The 22,756-nt window shown below is 40.2% G+C and overlaps 6 protein-coding genes across 7 annotated transcripts; 3 read left to right on the forward strand and 3 right to left on the reverse strand.

The window, feature by feature from the left end:
* Positions 1-592: 592 nt before the first annotated feature.
* Positions 593-2,544, forward strand: LOC129598025 (uncharacterized). The gene is made up of 2 exons (XM_055495770.1): positions 593-1,359; positions 1,896-2,544. Exons 1-2 carry the CDS (start codon positions 756-758, stop codon positions 2,294-2,296), a joined length of 1,005 nt encoding a protein of 334 aa, XP_055351745.1. The 5' UTR covers positions 593-755; the 3' UTR covers positions 2,297-2,544.
* LOC129598023 (uncharacterized) lies at positions 2,129-7,406 on the reverse strand. 2 transcript variants are annotated; one of them, XM_055495768.1, is made up of 11 exons: positions 7,315-7,406; positions 6,344-6,548; positions 6,065-6,241; positions 5,679-5,866; positions 5,486-5,573; positions 4,998-5,309; positions 4,837-4,902; positions 4,544-4,687; positions 4,215-4,331; positions 3,753-3,957; positions 2,129-3,039 (listed from the first exon to the last, which is right to left on the reverse strand). In XM_055495768.1, the coding sequence occupies exons 2-11, from the start codon at positions 6,518-6,520 to the stop codon at positions 2,774-2,776; spliced, it is 1,740 nt and encodes a 579-aa protein (XP_055351743.1). In that variant the 5' UTR covers positions 6,521-6,548; positions 7,315-7,406; the 3' UTR covers positions 2,129-2,773. The 2 variants fall into 2 exon arrangements, with proteins under 2 accessions (XP_055351743.1, XP_055351742.1); XM_055495767.1 differs by lacking the exon at positions 7,315-7,406 and adding an exon at positions 7,197-7,280 and having other exon boundaries at positions 3,765-3,957.
* On the reverse strand, positions 7,391-8,648 carry LOC129598026 (uncharacterized). The gene is made up of 3 exons (XM_055495771.1): positions 8,287-8,648; positions 7,845-8,084; positions 7,391-7,751 (listed from the first exon to the last, which is right to left on the reverse strand). Exons 1-3 carry the CDS (start codon positions 8,620-8,622, stop codon positions 7,683-7,685), a joined length of 645 nt encoding a protein of 214 aa, XP_055351746.1. The 5' UTR covers positions 8,623-8,648; the 3' UTR covers positions 7,391-7,682.
* A 118-nt stretch (positions 8,649-8,766) lies between these two features.
* On the reverse strand, positions 8,767-11,294 carry LOC129598024 (small RNA 2'-O-methyltransferase-like). The gene is made up of 3 exons (XM_055495769.1): positions 10,592-11,294; positions 9,973-10,310; positions 8,767-9,699 (listed from the first exon to the last, which is right to left on the reverse strand). The coding sequence occupies exons 1-3, from the start codon at positions 10,955-10,957 to the stop codon at positions 9,138-9,140; spliced, it is 1,266 nt and encodes a 421-aa protein (XP_055351744.1). The 5' UTR covers positions 10,958-11,294; the 3' UTR covers positions 8,767-9,137.
* LOC129598022 (DNA replication ATP-dependent helicase/nuclease DNA2-like) lies at positions 11,263-15,297 on the forward strand. Its single transcript, XM_055495766.1, is given in 6 exon segments — positions 11,263-11,853; positions 12,058-12,319; positions 12,431-12,850; positions 13,048-13,422; positions 13,425-14,390; positions 14,510-15,297. Coding segments are annotated over 6 exon segments (2,580 nt in total). The 5' UTR covers positions 11,263-11,811; the 3' UTR covers positions 15,025-15,297.
* A 5,984-nt stretch (positions 15,298-21,281) lies between these two features.
* Positions 21,282-22,736, forward strand: LOC129597998 (uncharacterized). The gene is made up of 2 exons (XM_055495719.1): positions 21,282-21,768; positions 22,061-22,736. Exons 1-2 carry the CDS (start codon positions 21,564-21,566, stop codon positions 22,378-22,380), a joined length of 525 nt encoding a protein of 174 aa, XP_055351694.1. The 5' UTR covers positions 21,282-21,563; the 3' UTR covers positions 22,381-22,736.
* Positions 22,737-22,756: the final 20 nt, after the last annotated feature.

The raw sequence follows: 22,756 nt of genomic DNA on the forward strand, positions 1-22,756 counted from the left end.
ACACAGTAACGATTTTTCTTATTTAGAAAATATCTTTATATCTTTATATAAGCATGTACAGATACTCAGATCTAATCTTACAGTATTTAAAGTCTTGTTTTGCCTGCTAACTCTACCGAAAGGCTGCAGAAATCCTTGCTGGTTAGTTTGCGCATTTGCTTATACGCAAACTCCTGCGATGACCTTACAGTCAAGTAATTGCATTAGGATGACAAACATGCACCCCAAACCGTTAGTGTTACCGTATAAGCATAACAGTAGCCACTAGCCAGCATCAGTACCGACATACCGTGCCGGCAATTTCCTAAGATAGTATACTGTACAGCTCCTAAACGAATGACCATAATCAGTAGTATTCTGTAATTTTTGTTTATTTTGAATGCATGTAAGAATGACAATGTGTATGTAATTAGTAACCATAATTATGGTAGCAGACTAGCAGTGAATATCGTAGCTTACTGGCTATGAATTCTGTCTCAGTAGCAACCAACCGCAGGTGCTCTGTGCACGCCAGGGCGTCAGATTTTCAGAAGATACGCTCGCTACGTGTTATCACAGCGTGCGTTCTGCATCAAATGTGTCGTTGTTTGGTTCGTAACTTCGTACGCTTTGCGTCGACTTTTATACTGCCTGTACAGTTAAGTACAAAAATTTTTAAGATTTTTTGCGTCCCTCGTTTCTGGTTGACCAGGAAGAAAACCTTGCCTATATCCAAAATCTAATTTTTATTATTTTGGGAAAGTCCGGCTGCAATCATGAGCGAAGAAGGAACACTAAAAGACGAAACGATCGACCAGCAAGAAATTTCCGAAGAAGACGCCATTAATATTGAAGAGCCTTTAACAGGAGAAAAGCGGAAAAAAATCCATTTTAGTATTGATTTTGATAATGAACTACTGAAAACAGTCATCCAGGAGAATCCCTACGATTACGCTGGAAAGGACAGGACGCTGGCGTGGAATAACGTATCCGTAGCTTTGGATGACCAACTGGGAACAAGTGGACTGCTACCTAGAACTTGCAAAGATCGCTGTGAACGCCTGATATCATATTATGAAAAAGATCACCCCTTTTTAAAGACACCAACAGATGCTCTGGGTAAAAATCGTGAACGGCTCGGACTGCTTGACCGCTTGACGAAGTTACGCAAAGAATCCGGTGCACGTTTGTGGAACGCTGGCAGCGCAAACAAAATCATCGCAAGTCCTGCACGGAAACTCCGAAGCGCACGTAATCCACGTACGAGCACGTCGAGTGAACTTGGTGGTACGGTTTCCGCGTACCAGTTAGCGGGGACACCGCTGTCCGAAGAAAGTTCCGAAAAGTCGGCACATATTGTCCTAAATGGAGTTAACGCAGGTATAAAACTGAAAATTCGACACAACTTGAAGTAATCAAAACAAATTTCCGAAGTCCGCTGGTAGGAATCGGTACCTGCGGAGCAGACTGGCACTGTGCGACGCAAATTTTGCACGGCTCTTTGGTGTTGCCGATATATACAAATATTAATGCTGGTATAACAGATATCAAAACTACCTAACGAAAATTAATTCAGTATTAATTTTCGTTAGGTAGTTTTGATATCTGTTATACCAGCATTAATATTTGTATACAGTACAGTACTTGGTAGTTGATAATTCAGCAGCTGCCTTTCACAGTTAAGTTTAAATTATGCAGAAACAAGATTCACACGCGAACTTATATCCAATAAAGATGTAGATTAGAAAACAGTAATAGAGTAAAGATGTGTGGTATTTCACTTTGTTACTTATGTAAATACAATATGCGAAAATAAAAAACTCATTGTAACACACCGATGCGGCCATGGTGAAGTTGTCCCACGCAGTAACAGGAATAATTTAATTCAAAAATTAGTGGATTGCTTCAAATTTCAGAAGCCTTATTGAACGGTCAGGACGGCACAACCTATGTCATGTCGAAATCCCGGCCCATCGCCCTGGCATCGGGTGTACAGAATCTACAGATAGAGGGCCCTTACACTATTCCCTACACCGTGAACTCTTCCGGTCTGGAATCCCACGAGCGCTCCCTGATTAAAGAGCTCATTGAAGCACGGCGTGCGGAGGATGTGCGGCGACGGGAGGAGATTGAACTGCGCCGGGAAGAATTGGAGGTGAAGAAGATGAAACTGGAGTTGGAAAGGGCACAGTGGGAGGCGGACCGGAAGGAGCGGGACGATCGGTTAGTCATGGAGCAACAGGAACGAAAGATTCTGCTGGAGCTGATGAAGAAAGTCCTCTGTCCGCAGACTGCGAGTGACCCGCCGACCGAATAACGCGGATATTTTCGTGGGACGGTTTCAGTATTCTTTTTGATTTCTCATGTCTTACCCTTTCAGAAATATGGTTGTATCTAACGCCACTAAATAATTAGTGGTGTTAGAAATTTTAGTTGTTATATATATAGTTATTATAAAATTAACGGCACTATGCTTACATTTAACAATTGTAAGCGCTACGGTGGTGGCTTGTTATTCTGTATCGTCTGTCTTCTCGACTGCAGTAAAAAGACGCCTTCATGCAACACTGCATTTTTATACTTATACAAAGAATAGCAACAACAATGAATCCAAACTGTAGTTTTGGAACTGCTCGGAAATATTTTGGTTATGGTGATTGGTGACGCAGCACTGACGTTGAACTGCTTTGACATGGTTAACTCCTGAAGTTTTAAAAGTAATACTTCAAGTTCTGATCATTTTTGTTGAACGCTGACATATAGATATTCTCTCGATCAAGCCTTTTTATGTTAACTATATTTCGGAAAATAATTTTTCCAGTTTTGGCATAGCATGGTTATCATCGACCATTTCCGGTGACTGCAATGGTTTACAAGTACGCCCACGGTAATGGTCGGACAGTTGCTGGTAAAAGTCGGCGACTTGGAAAAGTTCCGGTCGGCCGGGTGAATCAATCTTAACGAACTCAATTCCCAGTCCAACGGCAACCTCCACAAGTACTGTTGGATCCGCAAATTGTAAACCGGAAATATTCTGGAGGCATACTGGTATTCCTAAAGCTACGAAGCGAAATGCGGAAAAATCAAAATTAAAGAAATTTGAAGAATTAAACGAAATTTGAATTAATTCGCAAGTGACGACACGACAACAACTAAGGAATAACCTTGAATAAGTTGAAGAAGCACTGCCATTATAAATTTAATTTCAGTATACGTACAGATTTTCATGCAAAGTTGCCAGTTCAGCTAAAGAATATCAGACATAATATCACTTCATATCTATATACGTATAGATATTTCAGTAACCTGTATTCGATATTAATCTGTACAGTACAATGTACGACAAAAGAGGTTGAACCGATCATTTCAAAATAACTCACGCCACCACTAAAACTTGGACGCTTACTCACTACTTTCAGACGCTCCGTGAATATCAAAGTGCAGCTATGCTAGTTGCATATCAAAGGTGTAGAAAAAATTTTAAACTTTTGATACTAAACCTTTATGAACAGCACAAATTCTAGCCATTTTGCTTTCCCACAGACTTAAGCATAGATTGCAAGCCAAACGGTTTTGCGCACAGATCCTATGCTGTGCCTACGAGAAAGCAAAATGGAAAGAATTTGTTGTTAAATAAACATGTTTAGCATCAAAAGTTAAGAATTTTTTTCACACCTTTGATATGAATATATAGTGCACTCGATGCGCAGTCTGAAAGTTTTAGCGTCCGTTTAGGTATTTTGCGGACCGACTGATCGGTTTCTTTGTCGTACATTGTAGTTTACCATGTGCATCGGCTACTCTCTTTATGAGATTCCTTAGATTTTCCTCAGGCCTAATGCTTATCAGTGCGCCACGGAACTGCGGCGGAAATTTTTGTAATGTTTCATGAAATTCTTGGAATTTGTCGTGGAAGAAGATTAACTTCCGTTGTCTTTCTGCCCAGCGCTCGCAAAGTGGTTTCAGCTTCTCACGATGCTGAAATAATTTCTAATGCATTATACGTACTCGTATAAGAGTAGGCGAGAAACAGAGCAAACTAAATGCAAAAGGAGTTCTTATGGAAAGTCAGGAGTAGCACTCGTAATTGCCTGCTCGTATATTTATTAAAACTACATAATAAAAGCTTACGTACTGCAAGCACTTAAATTTATATTTTTTCACCTCATATTTTTAATAAAGGAATAAAGTTATCACATGTAATATCTTACGATTATTAGAGTCGATTACTTTACCTCGACATTCACTGGATTGAATATGACTATCAGTGTTCGATCCCGGCGTATCAAAACAGAAAGGATTTTTATTACCGATTCGACACCTTTCGGTTTCCCTTTAATATCGTAAAGTGACTGCAATGCAAAACTGGTTAATGATTAGCAAAAATTACAGGCTTCTACGGAATGTTGAAGGAAGAGCTTCTCAACATTTATGTTCTACTAAAATAGACTAACAATAAGCTATACCGCCTTCATTAATAATATCGTGTTCAGCCAAAGTTCAGCCAAATGTTTGCAAAATAGACGGGCAAAATCAGATGCAATCTATTCATAACATTTATTACCTTAGTTTCTTCCAAATCCGTCGTTTTTAATGTTACGCTCAACGCTGCCTCCAGATTTACTTCCTCCATTAAACTTCTGATTGGGCCGAAAACATCAGAAATCTTTTCCAAATTCCAATAGAAAGAGCCACATTTGTACAAATTCTGTAACAAAAGATCAAGGAAAGGCATTAACACAGATAAGATCATTTTCCGTTTCCCCTGCGCAGTTTATTAGCGCAAGTAAATTCCAATAGGTCACGGTGCAGAAATCTAATTTGGAATTTGCCACTAAACTATATCATTATACTGACCACTTGTTGGTTTTCAGCCATCTTCCTTTTAAAGTTCGTATGCACAGCGTAAACTCTGTCGAAAAACTGAAACCAGAAATGCAAATATACGATCTAGAGTGCGAGGTCACGATACGCAGTAATTTAGGGTCATGATGACATAAAAGACGTGATATATATACTTCCGATGGATTCCAGTTGCACTGAGGAACAACCAGCACTTCTTGCAAAATTTTTACTTTGCCGGTATGCTGTCTGGGTGTAGCGAACAATCGGAGGAAAGGCAGTGGAATCGTGATGGGCCACTGGGCTTCCGGAAGAATTAAATTGGCTACAAGCCGAATCAATCTTCTTAAGGGAACACGTAACTGCTGACTGAGAAAACCCAGCAAAGCGAACGACACCAAGTAGACACCAACGAAACCGTCTTCCAGGGCGTTGTATTTAATCCTTTCGACAGGCTTTTTCTGAGTCGGGAGCGGCGCTTTTGCAGGCTGCAATTGCATATTGTTAAGACATATCACAAACGCTCTTTTTTTACTGCATGCAATGCATTTTTTTGTAAGGTCATCCTTAAAAAAACGACATCCCAGTGCAACGCTCTATTTAAGACGCTTATTGGGAACGGCAGAGACAAAAGATTACAGTAAGTAACGATTTCATACTGAACCAGGTGTTGTTTTTTCGTGTTTTTTCCACTAGTGTCAGGTGCAGTTGGTGTCGGCTCGGGAATTTCAGTTTTTGCGTCGAAAAACGTACTAAAAAATCATTCTGTCACTGACCGTACATGTACATTAATGCGCTTGATAAATATCACGATAATGTACGTAAATACTAACGGACGAAAAACAAATATTATTTACCTCAGTGACTGCTCAATATTCAAGTAATTTTTCAATATCGGCTTTCCATATTTAAAACGCCAGTCCCTCATCCACTCTCTTGCAAAATTCTGAGCTGCTTCCCGAATTCTATGTTTGAATGAGGACGCTGTTTGATGATTGTTCTGAATGTCCGTTGTTGTTTCGTCAAAAATTGTGTCGAAACAGAACTGCCAAAAATGTGCATTAAACGCGCAGTTGTCTATAGTTATGCGCAGGAATGACCGTTCAATCAATTGGTACTTCCTCTACCGGAGAAAGTACAATGCTGTGCAAAATTAAAACACCAGTCATTTCTTTAATTTGTCGTAACAACAGTAATCAATCAATACAGAAAGCATTTGTATTTTTTGTGCTGGATTTCGTACCGCTATCTGAGAATTGTCACGAATAATCTGAGTTCGGATGCCGATGTTTCCGACGGAATCCACGGTGGGAATGACCTGCACATCCGATAAGACTGGTTCTAATGGAGGAAATTCGAGAGGATCAGCGTCCGGTGACACGATTGGTCCCACCGGTAGTTTTGGCCGAAACGCTCGCACCTTGATTAAAAATGCCTTGCCAGTGTGAATTAGCATTACTCCCATTGCACACAACACAAATAATATGCTTAATTTAAGTGAGAGCTTTACTGAAATATTTACAAATGACAACATAGGGTCAGATGGACGGTTCCTCGCCAAGACATCTACAGCGTTTCCTATCAAATCGCTAAATTCCTGTCCATGGTCCGAATTAAACGCTTGCGCGAGTTTGATGCCTTCCGGTGTGCGAAAAAAGGAGTCGTCTTCCGATATCGTCAGCTCGGTTTCTCGGAGCATAACGGTGTTATTCTTGTTTTCAAAGATTCTCCAAAAGGGAGGTTAGTTTTATAAGTAATTAACGAGAAATAGCTCCAGGTAGCCGCTGTACATAATTGGTGCGCCTATACTTCATTACTACTTCTATTTACTGAGATGGTGTAATTTCATCACACTGCACTGCAGCTGATACGTAACATTTGACAAATGAGTGTTTTTCCGATTAAAAGAGTGATTACATCGACCAAAAATTTTGTCATGATGGGGAAATTCTCTATATTATTGCAATTGTACTTAGAAATTGTAATATCGTACCTACCGTATTTATCGAATTAGAAGCCCAGGGTTACAAATATTACAAATGACCCACGGGGTGGGCTCCAATTACGGGCATGGGCTTGTATTTAGGGGGGGGCTTCAATTTTTTAAACCAGCTTTTTGGCATTTTTTAATATGGGGTTTACGGTATTTAATTAAGCCCATGGGCCTCTATTTCGGGGGGGGGCTTATAACTTTCAAACAACCTTAGGGGTGGGCTCTAATTACGGGGGGGGCTTGTATTTTGGGGGGGGGCTTCAAATTCGATAATTACGGTAAATCGAATTGCACTAGTACTATCTGGTTTAAAAAACATTGATAGATAGAAGTATTCATAATTCTACTGTATTAGTAATTTTATCATAGTGTTGTACTGAACCTCATACATGGCTCGATGCTCAATCACAAAGCGATGCATTCAAAATATTTTATAATGTTCGACATACTCGTAATTTACACTACCATGTTAGTTCAGGTGCAAGTACTGTATAACTTACTCCTGTACGCTTAATAAGCCTTTAATCACTAAGCAATCAATCGAAATATGGAACCCGGCAGGCGGCAGTCAATCAGGATGCAGACATTTTTTTCCCGGTAATAAATACAGTAACAGAAAACAGCCCGAATTATTACGCCACTACGGTGCTTAAGTGCAAAACTAGCCGCACCAGTAAGAAATAACAATATCTTATCCTACATCATTGTATTTTGCATCTACCGACATTTGATTAACTCACAGTAATCCAGATAACACTTTAAATAGTTCTATACGCGAAAATGTGATAAAACTCATAAAAGAGTTTATGGAACGCTAGAGGAAAAGCGGTATTTATTCTTACATCACGAAGTTCCATAATGAATTTCGTTACACGGTGTCGTCAAATTTTCGCCGTGGAATCCTATCGCGTGGACGCGGAATACGGTTCGCTAGCCACTATATTAAAAACTTTTTTACTGTACTTATTATCATTTGCTGATAGACTGTTCCCAGAACAAAGGCAAATAATATTCTCAGTGCATATCTCACCAGTTTGTACCACTGATCCACGTAGTTAACGTAATCCAATTCGCCGCGCGGAAGTTGCGATACGTATTTGAAGAGTGTCTTCAGTTCGCTGGGTGTCATCCCATCTTCTTTCTCTTCCTGCGCAAATATGTTTGTCAGATTTTCGACATTCAAACTTCCACGCTGGGACATATCCAGTCGCTTCCAGGCAGTGATAGCTTTTCTTGGGGAAGGAGGCTTCCATCGGCCTTCCCGCAACAGCTACAACGAAAGGTCACACGAAAAAAGGCAATGCGTCATTTTTCTTCAACATATGAAAAATATGTACACTCATGCACCACTTATATAAAACACTAGCATGTAACAAACAGCGTTGCACAAAAAAACTGCGTTAAAGAAACTGTCGGTTATATTTATAAGTCGAAAGAGATGTGAAGAGCTCTACATGCGCTGTTTTACACACCTCATAAATACCGTCACAAAAGGTCATTTTATCCACATACCAAACGTCCGTACTGGATTTCCTGCCTACTGAATGCAGCCAGGCATCCATTTCCAAGTCAGTTGGAAACAGACCAGCAGCGCGTATCATTAGAGCTGCTTTTTCAAAATCCAATCGCTCTTTCCTGTCCGCATCCAGAACATTGAACAAGGAACGAATTCGATACCTGATTTTCTGGTTGTAGATATAGTTGTAACTGGATGCGATGTATGGTATTTCGTCCCATTCCAAATCGGGAAGTTCTTTCGGTGGTTCATTTTCAGGTTTTTTCTTAGGATCGGCCTTTTTGGGAGGCATTACATGTTTCGATTACTGGTACATCACCGTACATGAACGAACCAATACCGATATGAGATAAATATGACTAACAATTTGTTAAAGATTGACAGGTGGTTGCTACAGCATTCAAACGCAAATTATCAAGCTTTCTGGCTGCAATTCATTCACTAAAGTGCGCCGACGCCGCATAATAACATCAAAACAAAAATTACCGGAACAGATCCTTGTTATTGCATAATTCCTAAAGAACAATATTGTATTTTAACAACAGAGCTCAATTTCACATCATAATGGCATAATCATAATGGCAGTACCTAAATACTACCTACAATAACCGCATCTACCAGATCAACAATAGAGGAACCATTCCGACTCAACAAAAATGGACTGCATCTATTAACTGAGCAAATTATTTATAACATAAGGTTAAATGCAATGAAGCCACCGAAAAATAGAATAATATGTTGTACAAAAACAAATCTCAAGAAAGCTCGTGCAACCTGCTTATCATATCGCGCAAAACATACACTTTCTTAGTCCCAAGCTGCGACATTCTCAACTGGCAAATCCACCAGATTTTGCGCGCCCAAGTCATTTTCCGGCTCGTCGCTTTCCGGCCCGATCAACCTATAGGACACTTCATCCTTTTCTTGCGAATATATTCTCCAGTCGGTATTTTTTAGCATCAGGGCATCCCGAATCGGCTGTAAATGATTCGGTGGTTTTAACATATCCTGCAAGCGCCATCGTGTCGCATACAACTCCGAAACGGGAAAAGTAAACCATTCCACATTGAAGCGATTTTCCGATTCTGCAATATCCTGTAGTTCTTTGGCCAAAGTGTAGCATTCGGCATCCACAATGTCCACCAACTGTTCTTGCAGTGATTTCGGTGGCGCCCATGGGTATGTATAGTCTTGCACTAATTTGTGCACAACACCGACATCATCTGGACAGTTCCGCGGAGCGCCAGCATCACGAACAAACGTGGCAATCTGAGAGCAGTAACCGTGTGATTCCAAAGTACCATCCGGGCCCTCTCCAGCTCCGGAAAAAAGAACCGTATATGGAAAGCGATCCGCCACCGAATTCGCCCTATAATTATGTCAGCATTATCGGCGTTCCTTCACAGTTCACACAAACGGATTAGCGTGTTTACCTTAAGACAATTTTAAAACATTGAGCTTACTTGGACATGAACAAAACCAAATTTAATAAAAAACTTTTAAGAAATTTTAACCGAAATTTTCGTTCCAAGTTCTGAAGGTGTCTGTAGTTGCTGATTCAGCAGTCAGCTTACTTCATTAATTACTTACATTCCAACACACAGTAATTCAGATTAACTAGTAGACGTTGCTCCTAAATTACCATGTCTGAAACTCTGCTCGAGTCCACTCAAAACGGTGATCCCAGTGCCGGCGCTGCTCGATACTACCACCCGGAAACAGCGGATTGTACTCGACGTTGGGAGTCGTGAAAATAGCCAGTTTCGGCTGCATGAGTCCGAAAACATTTTGTACCAAAGCTTCATGCGTTTCAGTTTCCATATGTTCAATTAGTTCGATAGCTGTGACAACATCGACGGCCACCAAGCGTTGATCTGGAACAGTGGCATCGCCAACAAAAAGGTGCACTTTAAGAGGTCTATCCCGTGTGTTCATCATATCGAACACCATAGGCTGCAGTCGTCGGCAGCTGCTGCCAACCTAAATAAGGATATCGCAGCATTAAATTATTTTAATTAAATTTAATACGGTATTCCGCAAGTCACTTCGTTAACGCTATTGTTAAAAAATAACTGAAACTGAAACTACAACACGGTCTGCAATCTGCAGTGATCCTGTTCGCCTTTTTTACTAGCAACAGCAGTGTTCCGCTTAACAGTACATACGTACTACCTGCTGCCACCAGCACGATCCAAGGAAAGTGTTAAGACATTTAGGGAGACTGCCGCTCTGCGCAATTTTCAAAGAAACACACAATTTACCAGAAACTCATCCACGTCCAACCCAACAATTCGCTCAAACATTCTACCATTTTTTGCTCGCAAAAGGAACTTCAGTTCAGCACAGCCAATGTCTACCAAGGACTTGAACTCCTCATCCGTCCCTGGCTTGTTATAATCATCGATCAACTTTTCCACGCAGCAGTAACGCTGAATATAGAGCGGCGGCGAAAATAATGGCTCGTCATGATCTCCACCACCAAATTCGGGCAGTTCAAGCACTTCGACATCGTTGGAAGAGCTGGGTTCCTGCTCGGCATCATAATAAGGTTCAACATCATCGCCGTTCTCCGGCTGTTCAACACCCAGATCGTAGTAATCAGGAATTCCATTCTGCACGACTGCCATCGTAGTGTCAAAATGCCTACCACTTCACGGAACACATATACTCAGCAAAGTTCGATACAGATGCAAATATGCAATTATTTTGTATCGATTCTTCTGACAGAACAGCCTGTCGACAGAAGAAACGTGGTGACTTTTGTGACTTTGTCAGTTATTTTTCTGGAAAACGAAAACAAACGCGTTTCGAAAAATCCGGTGACTACGGGGAGCGCTCGGCCCCTGAAATCCCACCCCCAAAACAACCAATCACAAACGGGCACAACAAATTTACAGAAAACGCGCTCTACGGTTGAAAAGAAAGAAATTTTAATTCATGTTTTGATGTTGTTTTAGTAAGTAATGGCATTACTAGTACTTAAATGCCTTTCGGTTTCGAGAGAGGCAGAAATAAATAAGCAATGCTTTTGTTTGAGGCTTTTAATTTTTGGTTTTTAAGTAAAGTAGCACGACAGCTATCTTATTTTTACCGTAAAAAACCTGCCTAAGCCATTGTGGAATCTCTGAACTAGCCAACAGAAGACCGACCGTTTATGATCTTATCATTCTTATGAATCTGAGTCATTTGACTTATGCCTTCCTTCGACCGAAATTCGATGTGTTTTTATTTTGATAGCCGTCAGGGTGGAGAGTTTTGGCCTTGATCCCCTTCTCTTCGTGTATGATTCCATTGCGGAAGTGTAAAAGTCGCTGCGACTATTCGGGACTTGTGGAATGGCTTGGATTTGCTGATTTTGGTTTATGATTACCGTTTTCAAAGATGGTTTCGGAATAGGAATTCCGGGATTTGGAACATATTAGACAGTTGATAATTCATCTCCGAAGGCGTGAGGGACCAAAGAGCCTGATTTCTGTGCGCCATGCAGCAGTCAAACAAACGATTGCGATCCCCCTTTGAAAAGGTATGAGCTTGGCTGCTGGCTGATTTCAATTTTTTAATTTAATTATTAATATTTGCCACGGTGATTGTATATGTAGGTCCGTTTTTCCTGGATGCTTCTTTCTTATGTCTTATGTGCATTTTTCTGACGTTTGTACAAGTTTCCCTAATGGTTGGTAATTTTTCTGATAGTCACGGCTTCTGATATTACGTTCTTTCATTTTAGGGAAGTCCTGGCAGTCTGCAGGAAGAAACTCGAGAGCTAGATTCCATACCGCTATCTGTGGAGTCGCAACCGGTTGCTATAAAACGACTTTGTCAGAAACTGGGAAATTTGAAATCTCCTTCAAAATTGTGTGGATTGACGCTGTCGACTGAGAATGTTGATCGAAACGAGAAACTGCAGACCGACAAGACTGACGACGATAATACTGCGAAACAGGATGCCACACCAGAAAATCCAGCCGTTAGTGTGCCGGAACGCCGCTGTAAGTCGCGTCTAAGAAAATGCAGAGAGATTTGAATTTTAATCTCTTTGATCCGATATCCGATATATTTTAATCTCTTTGATCCGATATGTTGTTTTACATATTTTGCAGCTGCGCGACAACTTCCCGGACATTTTCCTCTTTATACAGTCGTATCCGTCGAAATACGAATGGGATACACGAGTGTATCTGTTGTACCGTACAACAAGCCCTCCGAAACTTCCAAAACCTGTCAGTTAAAAGGATTTTGGGTGCAGTCCGTCCTCGGTCCGGGTGATGAAGTGATGGTAATCGGGCAGTTTGATGAAAGTGGAATGTGTGTGATTGATGATGCTAATAATTATCTCATATCCCACCCGGATGTCCTGGTTTCGCCCACTTTAATCGGGGGCGCGCAGTATTGTATGAGGAAAGCCTTGCTCCAGGATATGATGCGTTCGGATACGACTAAGGAGATGTTTATTGGAACTTTAGTACATGACTTGATGCAGCGGATTGCCGTAGCTGTTGCCGATTGTGTTAAAAAACGAGGTTGGAAAATTGCGAATAAGTCTACAGCACTTAATTTTGTTATTGCTTGCGCTGTTCGGCTGTAGTACGAAATTTTATGTTCCTTTGCGTCTACTGAGAAAATGCAGTGCATATTGCAGGTTTTGTTTCGTATTTTGTGGTTGCACCAAAATCCAAGCCTCGTACTAATAATATTTATAAAAACAATGTTTTTACAGTTGCGCGGAAGGAAACATCCAAAGAAATTCTTCAAAAATTGCTGAACGACCCGAGATACCGACAAGACATGTATGCTCTGGAAATGTCACAGGAAACAGTCGCAGATATTGCAGACGGTTTCGTTCCCAACATCGAAAAGTGGGCTATGGAACAGTTCTCCACGCCTGCAGTGGAGATAGCCGATATTGAGGAATGGATTTGGTCTCCTCGTTATGGTGTCAAAGGGCGTGTCGATATGACGCTTCGCACAGCCGAAGGTATCCGACCTCTCGAAATCAAGACTGGAAAACCATCGTTTGCCATATCGCACACTGGCCAAGTTCTGCTTTATACGTTACTGTTATCGGAAAAATATCGAAGTGATATCACCGAGGGATTCTGTTTTACGCCAAAAATGGGGACAAAAAGACTGTTGCTGCCCGTCACTTGGAATTGGGTGGGCTGATTCAAACCCGGAATGAGATCGCGCGTTTTATAAAAAAATATCACAATCGGAATAAGGAGAAATTTCTGAATTTGCCGGCCCCGATTAACGACGAACGTGCCTGCTCGCATTGTCCTTATGCAGTAACTTGCTCCTTGTACTATCAGAATGTGGAATTACTGAGAGAACTTCGGAAACCTTTACCGATTGATCATTACATGAATAAAATGACTACTATGATGCTGGCTGATTTAACGGAAGCTGACACGCGATACTTTGAGAAATGGATTATTCTATTATTCATGGAAGCGAACAATAGTCAGAAGAACGTTTCCGTATTGGATTTATGGTCTCGAAAGGAAGTCGGTGAACTTAAACCTGACGCCAAACAGTTCTCTGCCAGTGGGCTGCGACTGAAATGCGTGAAAAATACGGGGAACGACCAATTAATTTACACCATGACTTCTTCCAGAGCCCAGCAAACTGACTTAAATGTTGGAGATTTAGTGATTTTGCGGGAGGACAGTAATGCCGCCGGCATGGTGATAGATCTCTGTACTATTCTAACGTTAGGAAACGAGCCGGCGCTCAGTGTGGATTTACAAGCCGATCGCTTTTATCACACTCCGAAGCTGAATAATCGTGCATTCAGAATTGATAAATACGTGTTTTCTGTAAGTTCAATGGCGGCTTCCTATGACGGATTGTCAAGAACAATGGAAATGGGAGAAAAAGCCAGTCGGATACGAAAACTGTTTGTGCAAAAAACGGCGCCAAGAAAGGATCAAGGGATTACCAAAAACCAGTTAATAGATTGTAAAGATATCCTGAAACCCCTTCCAAAAACCCAGCAAGCCGGCGTCGTAAAAGCTATGATGACATCGGATTATTCAATCCTGGATTCGAGAAACCTCCCCGGTAAGTTTGGTTACTTACTTGGTAGATAAAATATAGCGATTAAATGGACTGACCCTATGATCGTAATGATAGGTAAACGGCATGTCGGCAGTGTATCGGAGATTGTGATTGTTTTCCAGATGCTTGCGATTTTCTTACGGTATTGTTGCGTTCCTTAAATCGCTGTGGCTGTTCGGTCCTGTTTGTTTGCTCCAGTAATCCCACGTTAGATGCCGTGTTGTCTCGCCTTAAACTGGATTCTTCTCTAAATGTTTTGCGACTGGGATCCGCTTTGCGAATGGATAACGGTGTGAAAGATATTTCCAGTGAATTCATTGCCTCCTCGAAATCATATGATGACATGTGCACATCTTTTAAGTCAGCCAATATTGTGGGAACAACAAGTGGGACGCACCGGCATCCCGTTCTGACTAACCGGGAATTTGATATCTGTGTGATAAATGAGTGTTCGCTCATGCTTCAGCCATCTCTCTTGGGATTTTTCTTCTTGGCCCGGAAATACGTATTGGTTGGCGATGGGACGCGAAGCCCCAATATGCGATGCTCAGCGGCAATTGAAGCCGGAATCCAAGAATCGATCATGAGCTACTTGGAACAAGTTGCTGTTTCTGCGAATTCCTTAGTGATTCTTTAAATCTTTTCCTGTTATTACATCTGTCCTTGTGGTGGTTTGGTGTCTGCATTATAATTTTCAATGTTCTCTTGGTAATGCTAGTTTTAAAGTATTACTGCTGTGCAGTTCTGAAATTGCTATGTATAATTGTAACTTTTAAAACCAAATTCTTGCCAGCACACAAAAATGTTGGGCTTTCAGTCGTCAGTTATTTTGTGGCCTTTGCGTTGTTGGAAACTTGTTGTTAGAATTTAGAACCGCAAAGTTTTCGGCGGCACCTGTAATAAAAATAGTTTAATAACTGACCTGTGCGCAGTAATTTAGTTAATTGTAACTAGTAGACCCCGCGCAAACTGCGCGGAATAAATTGGCGATAAATTGTTATTTGCGAAAACTACAAAGGACAAACCCATGAATACAAAATTAGTTTTATTGAGCGGAGCGTATAATAATAATAATATAGTTTCACTGGCAGAGACAGACAGTATTTGTCGTATACAGATACCGTACCTATTTCGTTGACTACTTATCATAACTTATGTCGTAAATTATTCTTTATTTTGGCCATAGTGCACTGACATATTAATAGGAGTTAAAATGTATCACAGTTTACTAATTAAATGTTTAAGGCCGCATTGAGAAAACATTGTCGCGTTCCGCTGACTTCAGATTTAACCTTAAATTAGACCCGAAAAATTTGGAAGTTTCCAGGAATACATGTTATATGCCTATTTTGCAGTTATAAAACAAAGTTTTTAAGCTTTTCCCAAATCAATCAGCAGCATATGCTGGTCAGCTGTCAAGAACTACAAATAAGAAAAACTCCATAATTACGCCTTACTGGAATTTTTATAGCCTTATTACAGTACTGCTACTGGTTCAGATACCATTGTGAGCTTTGTTAAATTTTAGCCAGTGCGTTGTGACCGACAAAACAATCCAGTGATACGACGGTACGACCACCGATGTTAACCTTTAGACCACTTAGAATAAAAATACTTTCTGGTGTCCAGTTTCCTCCAGTCCTAGTGCTTAAACACCAAAACAATTCAAACTTGATGAAGTTCGAAATTTCGTTGTATTCTTCGGTGAATTTTTAGTTATTTTGAGGTATTCGAACATGTTTTAAAAACGTCTTAAAGGTTTCAAGAATTTAAAAAAAGCTATAATTTTGAATTTTTGATGGAATTGACAATTTAAATAACATACACAGATCTGCAGTTCAGGTTGCTAAGCTGCGAAATTTGTATTTGCTCATTCGAGACGTTTCCAGAATTTACTGGAAATTTCTATGAACTTTAAACGCTAAGTAAAGAAAGTTTGAAAGGGTTTCTGAAAACTTTCCGGAAACCAGAAATTTTTTTCCAAGCTGCAGGTAGGAAGCTTTGGAAGATGCTTTATTTTATAAAATTAACAACTTAGTGGAAAAATCAACGTTGAATTAGGAGATAATTTCCAAAACTAGCAACCGTTAAGTACTAACAACCCTTAAGTACTACAACTTTTAAAAATCTTTTTAGACCTTCTCCAAAATATAAGATTTTTTTAAAGATACAGGTAGAAACGTTTGTGCGATGCTTTATTTTATAAAATTATCAACTTACTGAAAAAATTAATCTTGATTTAGGAGATAATTTCCAAAAAATAAGGACGTAAGGATATATGAATCTATTGATATATTAATAAAAAATAAAATAAGCCTTAGCGAATTCCATTTCTGTCTCCCTTTTTTGAGCGAGCCACTAAACCAAACTTTGATGTCTATATGTCATTTAATAGCCGTTAGTTTGCAGATTTGCAGAAACCAGTCAGTTTTTTGAAAGTATGCGAAGTTTCAGAGAAAATCTTAAAAGATCTTAACATACAAAGTCCATGGGAAAAGTGGAGAACCCACCACTGCAAACCCACCCACGCCACCACCGTCATGAACAGCATAGGAAAAGCATTCATCTACACAGACTACACTTGATGGAACTTTGGTGTCCATTAGTTATCCGATTGCCTTTAGTTCATAAAATTTTTATTAAGAGTTAGTTTTTAAAAAATGTAGGCTTTGAAAGTGATGTTTCTTAAAAACTGAACATGCGAAATCTTCTGGAAAGACAGGAAAGTGGGAACGACTAAAATTCCAAAGATAAAGTAGTTGCCTTTCGCAACGGGTTGATTAGATTTAATATTGAAACTGCTTCCACAGGGCGGTTGATTTTGGTAATATCGTGCTGGCGTGCCAATAAACATTCTTTTGGAAATCGCCAATAAACATATTATTTTGTGAGAGACTGAAAGTCGATTTCGGGAATTTTGGTGTTCGACTGGAAATGATGTGGACTGCTTGAGCAAAACAACGTGTCCCAGTCCCGCCGGGCGTACGGACTAGGGTTCGAGTCTAGCCACCGCCGGGGAGGGGAGGGAGGGAAGGCGGCCCAAGTCTTTTCCGGCGACTGAAGTGAGGAGCGCGTATTTTAAATGTCTGCAGGGGGAGGGAAGGGAGGTTAAAATATTTTCCGAAAGACTAAGGAACGTAGAAAAACGGTTTTATTAAAACAAAAAACGCATTTTTAGCATTAAAAACTTTAAAACAAACAGAAGATTCAAAATCGAAGTTATCCGCTTTCTAATCTATCTTTCCGCCAGCTACAAAGCAATCCGTCAGATCAGCTCCCATCAAAGGTCAAAACTAAAAAACACGGGAAAATTTTATAAGCACGTAACGGAAAGCGGAGGCACAGGCGACGCCTATCTGCAGCGGGGGTCGCAACCAAGACACTGCGCTAAAGTTGTCGACGTTAATTAATGATAATTAATTTTTCCAAAGTCGGCTCCAAAGCTTTTACATTTCCAGAATTTCTAAATATTTCTCAATATTTCGACTCGGCCCCGCGCAGCGGGGCCGTTACTTTTAACGTTTTTAGCCTCCAAAGTTTCGAAATTTTAAAAATGTCTAGAAATGTCTGAGTACCTCAATATCTCGCGGTTTTAAGGGATACATACTACATGGCACCAAATTTGTATGTATATGTCCATACGCTGTCGCACGCTCCTAAACCCTAATTCTCATAACGGTCCTCACTCATAACCCTATTTCTAATTCAGAATTCCTACTCAAAACGGCTTTCATAATCATAATCATACTTTGATTCTAACGGTTATCATATTTTTGTTCGTATTCATAACTCAGACCTTTACCGCTACTCATACCAGTGCGCTACTGCGCTCAGTGTTATTAGTAAAAGCATTATAGTATTTATTAATCGTAAAACCGTAATATTGACACTAAGTTTTAATAGCTGTTGCGCAAATTGTGCACCATTGTTGAATTTTAAAAAAGTTTTTTGATATCTGCTTTTGTTCTGGGTAGTAATTTGCGTTGTTACTGTTCCTGTGTTCCATTGCTGTACAGTGTACGCGATGCTTTTGTCGAAATTTAGTTTTGTGGAAATTAAAGTTAGCGGCCCGTTCACTTTTGTTTGATGGAAGCTACGTAATAAGTAATAAGCCCATTAACATTTCAGGTTTTTTTCATTAGCACTAGTTTAAAATGGACGAAAGTGGACAATGGTAGATTTTCTTGCTCAGTTTTTATATGCAGATTGAATTACTTAGCTTTCGTTACTCAGTTCAAGTTTACTGAAGTCATTTTGTAATGAAGCCATTTTCTAATAAATATTTTTTCGCTACTAATTCAGATGAAATAATTTTTACGAGTGTACGAAAGCGGGCGGTTGAGTAGACTTACATGAACACATGGTTGTAATTGAATATAACATTTTTGACACACCAGCATGAGTAATGGTTAAGATATGAGCAATAATTATAAATAAATTAATATGATGACCGGTAGGACCAGAGTATGATTATGATTATAAGGGCCGTTATGAGTATGAATTCGGAATTAGAAGTAGGAATATGAGTATGAGTATGAGAGCCGTTATGAATATTAGGTACATACCTAGCCTGGCTAGCCATGCAAAAAAGTTTTTAGGATTGCGCGACAGCGGAAGTTCCCGTGTATTTACCCGAATTTGGTACTATGTACCGGGCCAAATCCCTTAATTGTCTAATTTATATGTAATTTCTAATTATCTAAAAGCCGGCCGGCGGCCCGTTTACCGTATTCACTCACATGGCGGCTCTGAGATACTGGTGGCAGCTTGGGCATTCACTAACCTCGAAATCTAATAAACATGTATTTATTTTATTTTAATAAATACTGAAGAGCTTGACTGATGGCTGAAAAAATCTTACAATTAGTATCTAAAGGTGCAGCCTGCAAGGACACCTTGGGCGACCGTTAACTGTTCCCCGCAAGTTTCCATTAATTCTGCGCTGAAAAAATGGTATTTAATGGGCATCGTGTACAGATACAGGTCGATCGCGCCAAGTGTTTGCAGTTTTTTTAAAAAAATTATAAAATGTCAGCCGTCAACAAATAAATAATTATTTCATTTTAACATGGTTGCAGCATGTGTCTAACATGTTTTTCACTTGAACCGCCCTGTTGAGAACGTGTTTCGAATCCCAGTGATATCAAAATTGTTTCCGACCGTCTTGCAAATGGGGCTTGACCCATCGGCCGTGGTTGCAGTCTTCCGCCTTTAAATTTGTTTAGAGCTTTCGTTGACGTCTTATCGCAAAAGTGATAAGTTTGGGCTGTTGCCCAACCAGTACTCTTGCGAAACATGCCTGCCATGAACCGAGTTTCACCAAACCCGCCTGACCTTTGCAGAGTCAGTGCGGGCACCGTTGAAAGGGTGGGCAACCCCACTTCCGCCGTCTCAGTGCAGCCATGGAGTTTCTCAAATGTGCATTCTTGACAAAATCACGTGGAGAAAGTATTCACTGTTCGCTTAAAACTTTTCATCAAAACAAAAGGCTCGAGACGTTCCAATCCGCCCACTTTTTCCAGCAGTCATGACTTTTTTTAGTCATCGCTTCATTAATTTTTTTCTCCATTCGTCCAGGACTTATATCTTCTTTCCTGTGTTGTAGATATTTGTCGACACCCCAAAATTAACTCAGGTTAAGGTAGTCCATGTCTAATTCATGGAAATTATTAGTTTGAGATTCCCCGTTCCTTGCGCTAGGCAACCACATTTCTTGGTAGGTGCTTTCTACCATACAAGTCTATGGGAGATGCCCTTTGCTTCGAGATCCCCTCGACCACTGATCACGCAAGATTTTGCTAATAACGCCAACGAACATCTTGGGCTGTACAATAACTTCCAGAAAACTCCAGGCAGCAATCTTAACGCTGAGATTTTCCCAAGGGTAGTTATAAGCATAAAAAAAACTGACAGGTGCCCCTTCCCCAAAAACACCGCTCGGCTCCCTACTAGCACATTAAAAGATATTAGTTTTGATGGTGCTGGATTCGCAAAAAAAATTTTATTAGAAATATGCCGAAAAAGCAATAAAACGACTTACAGAAATATTTTTAATTTATTTTTTGCACCTGCCCACACTTGGTGTGATCGACCTGTATGTGACCCCACTCAATCCTTTTATCACCGTTAAAATATTATCTGTGGAACCAAAAAATTCAAGTTTTCAGTTCGTTAGATCGGTAATATAAAGTTACATTAAAAACGCCATAAAGAACCATGAAAAAATGGAAACTTACGGGGGCTTTTTCACAGTTTCAGAAAATGGTCGAATTTAACCGGAAAGCTTGAAAAAATTCCGCATTCCTTCATGTTTAAAATGTTTTCGCAGCTGGCCTCGCTGGGTTTTATATTTGAAATATTTCTCAAAATTTTTTTTATTGCTGTACGAAGTATATTTTGTATTTCTTTCATACTTCCATACCTTAAACACAACTGGTCGCGCGCTAGCGCGACCGATACTTGTAGGTTATATAGGATTATTTTGTCGATACGATCGACCGAAACGAGTTTAGGCGCGATTCAAATATTACGTAACGCGAAGGGGTGGGGGGGTATTCTTGGCTTTTGTTACGCCGTATTACTGGGGTAGGGGGTCCAAAAAATTTTTGTTACGTGCGGGCCGACACCCCATAAAAAAACGAAAAAAATTAATATAATTTAATTGAATTTTTGTAGGGGTGTGGTCGGACTCTGCGTTACGTATTCATATGGGGGATTAAAAATTTTGTTATATGGTGTTACAAGGGGTGGGGGGTGGTCGGAAATCACGAAAAATCGCGTTACGTAATACTTGAATCGCGCCTTACAGTATGGCAGACAACAAAATTAATAAGACAGCGAAAGCTACCCATAGTATATGACGATTGCTAACATGGCAAAATCCACAAATTCCCTGTATAGATAGATATCCTTGGCGCGTGGCGCCTTGGCGGCCGAGTTTGTTCGTTCATGTTTCGACGCATTTTTTCCATTTTGAATTGTTGATTTACTTGCGTTTGATAACTTTGATTGCTTTACACTTTACAGCCATTGCTGACCTCATCCGACGATAAGCTGAACTGCTAGGCCTTGGGTTTTTAGTTTTGCCATATAGATTTTACTGATTTTCAGTCGAGCCGTTCCAAAAAATCAAAGAACTTAAAGTGCTGTCATTGCAGAACAAAGTCAGTATACATAATGGCTACGAGTGCAGCTTTCAAGCACCAGAGGAACTTCATTAAACTCGCACCTGTGGATCCGCGACCAAAGCGCGCTGCTTCCATCGATGAAGACCCAACAACTTCAAAGCGCCTTTGTTTCGAGGAAAGTGACACTGCAGTGTTGCAGGTATCCCCGGAAAAGTGCGCCTCCTTGGACTTGAGTGGTTTGCGCGAAGATTTTGGTAAGTGCTACGCAGCTACTCGTAACCAATACATTATATACACTTATTTACTGTAGGATTAGGACATTAGTCTTGAACAGTGTTCAGGACTGATAAGTACGAAAGTCGGAAAGTGGAGATCAGCATGTTTTGAAATTTTCAGAAATTAAATTATTAGTAGCAATGTTGAAAATTCAGAAGTCGAAAACACGGGATACAGTTACTTATACTATAGTAAGCAGTAAATTATTTCTAAAAATTATTCTAAGTATAGTGATTTTTACATTTGAAATACGTCTTATTGTTGAAACAGGCAAAATGGATTGTGTGGATAAGGAGGAGAGCAGTCAGGGCCAGGACGACAGCATCATCTCTTCAGATGCATCGCGTCAAGAAAGTCCGCAACCGGAGAACATCAAGAGCAGTTCAGATGAATCCGGACTGCATGATATGGAGGATGACACCTTTTCGCCTATTAAGCGCGCGGATTCGCTTGTGACGCCGTTGACATTACACAGTCCCATCCGGGCCGTTGTGGCGGCTCGTCCTCGACGGCGCTATACTATGGGTAATGTGCCACAAACTCCGATGAAAGTCAAGAGCTTTATAATCCATCGCACTGCTCTGTCTTGAACGGAAAATGTGTGGTCCAGGTGATTTCAGTGATTTTGGCTTCCATGGTGTTCCCGTGTTCCGATTTTAAAAAAGCCTTGAGTCGATTTATGGACAACGTGATGGAGTATTTATGTTCTGTTAGCAGTACCGTCCGTACGTGTTCGTTATATGTTAAGGTAAATATTGAGCCAGATTTTGTAATTTTCTCGTTAAAGTGCCTCTGTCATCGTCTTTCATTTGTTCTTTTTTGTAGTAACGACGCTTTTCTTGTTTTATACGAAATATGTTTAGGATGGCTTTTTCGATTTCCAGTTATCGGAAAAGAGTGATCTTCTAGTTTACAATCAGCAATTCGGAAATCGGAATAAAGGTTTTGAGGCTGAAGCATGCGGTT

Source organism: Paramacrobiotus metropolitanus, unplaced genomic scaffold (genome assembly GCF_019649055.1).
Source record: "Paramacrobiotus metropolitanus isolate TYO unplaced genomic scaffold, Prichtersi_v1.0 Parri_scaffold0000112, whole genome shotgun sequence".
NCBI classification, from domain to species: domain Eukaryota; kingdom Metazoa; phylum Tardigrada; class Eutardigrada; order Parachela; family Macrobiotidae; genus Paramacrobiotus; species Paramacrobiotus metropolitanus.

Excerpts from the sequence above, each read along its gene's own strand:
- LOC129598026 (XM_055495771.1), bottom strand. The coding sequence starts at position 8,622 with ATGCCTCCCAAAAAGGCCGATCCTAAGAAAAAACCTGAAAATGAACCA. Across the intron at positions 8,085-8,286 it reads TTTGTGACGGTATTTATGAG|CTGTTGCGGGAAGGCCGATG; the intron begins GTGTGTAAAACA and ends CTTTCGTTGTAG. Across the intron at positions 7,752-7,844 it reads TGGATCAGTGGTACAAACTG|TGGCTAGCGAACCGTATTCC; the intron begins GTGAGATATGCA and ends TTTTTAATATAG.
- LOC129598023 (XM_055495767.1), bottom strand. Across the intron at positions 5,867-6,064 it reads GTGACAATTCTCAGATAGCG|TTCTGTTTCGACACAATTTT; the intron begins GTACGAAATCCA and ends CATTTTTGGCAG. Across the intron at positions 4,688-4,836 it reads TGGCTGAAAACCAACAAGTG|AATTTGTACAAATGTGGCTC; the intron begins GTCAGTATAATG and ends CTTTTGTTACAG.
- LOC129598025 (XM_055495770.1), top strand. The coding sequence starts at position 756 with ATGAGCGAAGAAGGAACACTAAAAGACGAAACGATCGACCAGCAAGAA. Across the intron at positions 1,360-1,895 it reads CCTAAATGGAGTTAACGCAG|AAGCCTTATTGAACGGTCAG; the intron begins GTATAAAACTGA and ends TTCAAATTTCAG.
- LOC129597998 (XM_055495719.1), top strand. The coding sequence starts at position 21,564 with ATGGCTACGAGTGCAGCTTTCAAGCACCAGAGGAACTTCATTAAACTC. Across the intron at positions 21,769-22,060 it reads TGGTTTGCGCGAAGATTTTG|GCAAAATGGATTGTGTGGAT; the intron begins GTAAGTGCTACG and ends TTGTTGAAACAG.
- LOC129598024 (XM_055495769.1), bottom strand. The coding sequence starts at position 10,957 with ATGGCAGTCGTGCAGAATGGAATTCCTGATTACTACGATCTGGGTGTT. Across the intron at positions 10,311-10,591 it reads TGGACGTGGATGAGTTTCTG|GTTGGCAGCAGCTGCCGACG; the intron begins GTAAATTGTGTG and ends ATCCTTATTTAG. Across the intron at positions 9,700-9,972 it reads CGAGCAGAGTTTCAGACATG|GGCGAATTCGGTGGCGGATC; the intron begins GTAATTTAGGAG and ends ACATAATTATAG.